Consider the following 5139-nt stretch of genomic DNA (forward strand, 5'->3'; position numbering starts at 1 on the left):
TATATATATATAGTAATTGTTATATATATATATATATATATAGTAAATAATAAAAACACTAAAGTATGCATGTTAGTCTTTATGGAATACTACATGCTAGCTTGTTATTAAGCAGTTGGAAAATATCTCTTATATTATTATTTTGTCTTACACATTTCAACCGCCAATGAACTGCCATGATATTAATTAGTCTCAAAGTTTTGTTATTAAATATTTTAGTAATTTAGTTCCTATCATTATTTTTTCACAGCTTTGTGAAACCAGGAGCTAAAAATAGCTTAATACTTTGTAGATTTTTAGCAGTTACTGAATTTTAATTTGCAATTTTGGCTCATTTATTTGCAAATAACAGAAAAAGATATTTCGTTACATACTTAGGTCACCTTGAACCTTCAATATAGGCAATAGGCAAATACATTACATCATGACACTCAGAAGCCTAGTGTCTTGATACATTTTGTATCAAGATATTTTTGATAACCACAAGAAACATTTCTCTACTTCTCCAAACATCACACTGCAGTCATCTAATCATATTTTATACATGTTAATATAAGGTTTAGAAACTAATCAAATTAAGTAACATAACAGTACTATAACTACTAAATGAAAATCAGGATCCAACTCTCCTTGTGAGATATTAAATAAATTAATGAAACATTACTTAATACCATTTTGACCATTCAACTTTCACGAAATGACAGCACTTTTTGCCGCGACAAGTAAGTTTGTCTTTTAAAATTCTTTCAGCCACGTATGTATCTAAAATGGATGATGCCCTACTTTGGGCATACAATTAGATTTGACGGTAGGTTGGTAGAGATCCTGATGAGTAATAAAATCGAATCAGGTATACATGCACTCTACGCTTGGTATTGCTGGTGCACAAAAATCATAATCATTGACTGCATGTTTTACCCGCAGCACATTTCAATTTTGAAATTGCCTAAATTAAAGTGCGCTTCTTCAGCTCAGCAGGCTAACAAAGCTTAAACCAGGAAGAAAGACCAAAGAGAAGACCCCAAAATTCATAATAAAGTTTACTGCTTTTAGCACCACCACAATTAATAGTTTTCAAGGTCATACAGATGACAAAGAAGGAACATGTCTTTGAGAACCAGTTTTTTTCACATTTCAATCTATAAGGATTGAGCAAGAACATTTAAACATAACTTGAAAATATACAAAAGTCAAAATGCTAGTCAAGCAATACTTAAAGGAGATGACCAAATATACGTAAAAATTGTTGTTTTCGTGAAGTACTAGAAATAAGATATTCATTCTCCATACATACACATATTGTTACTAGATTATAAATAATTTTTTAAAAGCATGTTCATAGAACATTTATTTAGATATAATTTTGAGAAAAAAAATTAATCATTACTTTCTGTCATACAGTCACAATGTGCAAAAATGCAGGTTCAGAAAATGTTAAGTAGAAAATAAATTGAATATGTAAACCAAAAGTTTATGGAATAAGAGACACCGATTGAGGCTCCTTTCTCCGACTTGAGAGTGTAGTATAATATTATTCTTTTTGTGTTAACGTATTTGGAAAGCCTCTACCACCACAGTAGCCAGTAAGAAATCACAGAAGAAGATGGCCAGTTTTGTGTTAAACATTAAACTGTTGGGAATAAATATTCATTTTCTGTTTGCTTATTTTTCTTAAGAGGTTCTCCCTTCCATATGTTATTTTGAATAGTCATTGATTAACTAAATGGGCTTGCCCCACCTCAAGGAGTAGGCACAGGGTTATGCTGATAAAAGCATCTATAGGATAGTCATTGCTGTATGTAACCTTTTCTTAAGCTAAATGATTAGCATGTTTATGACCTTCTGACATCCTGTTTACAAGGATGACATTAAATAAGTGCAGAAAATCCACCTACCGGGAAATTTAGAAACTTACCTAAATATACCTTACTACATATAAATTCTAAACTAGCTAAGTAAGGCTGAAATTAATAGTTATTTCAACTGCGATATATATATATATATAGTGCTGTAAACTTAATCTTAACACTGTAAGAAATAAAAGCAGTTATTAGTTACCAAATTAAAAATAGGAAGCATATGTTAATAAAGTATTACCTGATTATCACTGTAACCTAAGACAGCTGTTTTCTCTTCTTGGGAGTATATTTTCATATCCAAAAGCCCATGCCAAAAATCTAAAACAATTAGAATATATGCAAAGCTTTTATTTTTCAGTGTATACACTGTTAAGCAATCTCACAGTAGACTAAACCTAATTGTTGTTTAAGACTCATAATGTAGGTAAATTAATATGTAGAATTATACATGGACTTTTCTCTTTTTAAATTCTTCAGTCTAAACCTAATGTTGAAAAACCCAAATAACATGTAATTCTCAAGTTATTAAACAATTAGAAATAAGATTTTGCCTTTATTTTATTAGGTTTGGGTTGTCTTATTATGCATAATGAAAGTAAAATATTGAAAATTTAAATATCACAAACTAATGCGATATCTCTCTTAAGCCTAATGTATATATTGTGGGAATTACAAAGACCCAAAATTGACCAATCTCATTCAGTACCTGCTCATGTGGCACTTAACACCACCATGCTAATCACTGGTGTAAATATTATGTTAAAATGTCTTGTAATAAGTAACGTAAATTAATGAATTTTCTCATTTTTCTAATATATTTATAAATTACACTCTAAATTTATTCTTAGACTAAATTCCACTTTTATAAAGCACCAGTCATCTTCACTGGGTAAAAAGAATGATAAAATGTTAAAAATATGAAACAAAAAAAACATTTTTTTTATGTTTATAAAGCTCAAAATTAGCAGTAGTTGGCTGGCAAAAAAAGCCAGTGACCACCAACATATTTTTACAAGTTTATAAATATAGGAATAATAATGAAAACACATAACAATTGTAAAGAATGGTGAAAAAAAAAGAAAGAAAAGAAGACAAAGCAGTTAAAAACCGGTTCTTACCTACTGATTTTTTTAAATCAGAGCTAGCTAGTGTAACTTTTTGGACAGGATCTGTGAATAAAACATAGTTATTAAAGCTAGAATACAACATTCAATAACATAATTGCTGCTATTTTTTCTTCTAAAAGTAATAATGACAAGCTACTAGAAGCAAAAACATTACATAAAAACTTCAGTATTATTGGGGAACATTTATAATATAAGAAATGATAAATGTGCAATCAAAAAATGAATGAGGGTACATGTCAGTGATGATTGTTATTTTATACATATAGCCAATAGGAGCATGATGTAGAAATTGAGCATGCCTCTAGAAGCTTTGAAGTTTACAGCAACTCATCTAGTTGGCCAAATTCAGTAGTAATCCTACAAATTTACCACAAATGAGAATATATATATAAATCAATGAAAAGCAAGTTTGGACAGCAAGACAAGGGCACAGACTGGAAGAAAGATCAGAGTAAAGATTTAATCAAGGCCTTTACACAAATCAGCGGACGTGAAATTACCCTTTAATGCAGGGGTTCCCAACCAGGAGTGTTGTTACCCCTTGGCGGTGCGAAATTATGGTCCAGGTATAGAAGGTCCGTTTTCTCCCAAATGTCGGCAAGAGGAAATGTCTAATGCATACTTTTTAGGGGAGGGGTGCGAAGGCTACAAAAGGTTGGGAACCACCGCTTTAATGTATTTGAAAATGTGAAGATAACTGACAGAATGAATATGAGTGATGAGCACTAAATAAAGTTCATCAACAGAAAAAAATGCCATGAGCAGAGTACTGCCCTCTATCTTAGAGGAATCACCATCCACCACAAGAAAAATTTAGGAAAGAGAACATTTACTAAAGTTTTTAAGTGAGGAAGTGTTAGAAATAAGTTTATATTTTTTTAGTTCTCCAAAAATCTTTTCCTGAGCATCCAGGATTGGAGGTAAAAAAGAAAAGAAACATGATTGTAAAATAAGATAATCATATAAATATAAAATTTGAACAACAGATATCCTTCATTCCCCCACACATCTACAAATTAATTTTAAGATGATTCTATGAATCAAGAAGAATGAGTTGAAGTGAATATATCTCCTTCCAAAAAACCTTCAAGTGATACTCAGAAACATATTTCATTTGTTTGATAAAAGCACATACATTAAACAAAACTTAATACCAGCAATCAGGGTTGAACTTTGTGAATTCAGTTTATGCAATATCAGAAAAGTGTTTGTTTTTTTTCAGAATATTTTTAAAGACTTTAACCCTTTCGAGACAAGTGACAGTTGAAAGGCCATGTCATCTCGTTTGTTGACTCGCATTCAAAATTTTATTGAACTGCTATTTCATGAATTTATGTCAATAAGTTTGGTATCAAATTGTAGATTATAATTCAAATTTTAGAACAATACATTACTCAATTTGTTAATTTAAAAGTAAATATTAAGAAACACAGATAAACTTTGATTTTTGTGTGTCACATGGTATGTTGAATGCAGCACTGGTTCAAATTAGGTGTTTGTGAAGTCAAAATACTAAGTCTATAGTTTCATATGAATTAGATACTTAAATTACAGATATTGACAACCTAGAATACAAAATAAGAAGGTCTTATCTTTTCTATTTGCTAAGATATTGCTCACATAATAAATCAAACATAGTGGCACCCCACTCACCACCTTCCATTTTTGGAAATGCTCCCTTATATATATACTTACTTCTACATATGCCATGAATAACCAATCAGAAGCTCAGAATGTCCCCTAGTGGTTTTCTCAGCCTTTCTAATGTACCTAGCACCATTTATTTCTTTTAAACCAAAATTTAAATGAGGTAGGTTGTGTCTTTAGTCTGCTTGAAATTTCATATTTGTTTTAGACCATAATACAGCTTATTTACTAACTTTGATAAATTAAAGTAGAATTCTATGGTACTGATGTAGTAATTTATGATTTTTTAGTTATTCAAAAATATATATATAAAACCTAAAAAAAATATTTTGTTTCATATCCTCCACGTGCAAAATTTTTAAAGGCTTAGCAACCTACATCAAACAGCAACCAAGTACAAAGGTCGTAACTAGAAGAGATAATTGTTTGCTTTATCCTACATTTACTGTTCTAAGTTTCAAGAAAAATAAGTTTAAGAACTTATCGCAAAATAGTAATAATCTGTA

At 30.3% G+C, this 5139-nt stretch overlaps 1 protein-coding gene across 1 annotated transcript in view; it reads right to left on the reverse strand.

Moving 5' to 3' along the window:
* Positions 1-5139, reverse strand: part of LOC106463754 (glyoxalase domain-containing protein 4-like) — a 22408-nt gene that overhangs the window by 9382 nt on the left and 7887 nt on the right. Inside the window, exons 5-6 of the mRNA XM_013923815.2 lie at positions 2978-3028; positions 2098-2177 (exon numbers count right to left, since the gene is read on the reverse strand). Of these exons, the coding sequence (XP_013779269.1) occupies positions 2098-2177; positions 2978-3028 (131 nt within the window). The remainder of the gene's footprint in view (positions 1-2097; positions 2178-2977; positions 3029-5139) is intronic.

The sequence above is a fragment of the Limulus polyphemus genome, unplaced genomic scaffold, assembly GCF_000517525.1.
Source record: "Limulus polyphemus unplaced genomic scaffold, Limulus_polyphemus-2.1.2 Scaffold1474, whole genome shotgun sequence".
NCBI lineage: Eukaryota > Metazoa > Arthropoda > Merostomata > Xiphosura > Limulidae > Limulus > Limulus polyphemus.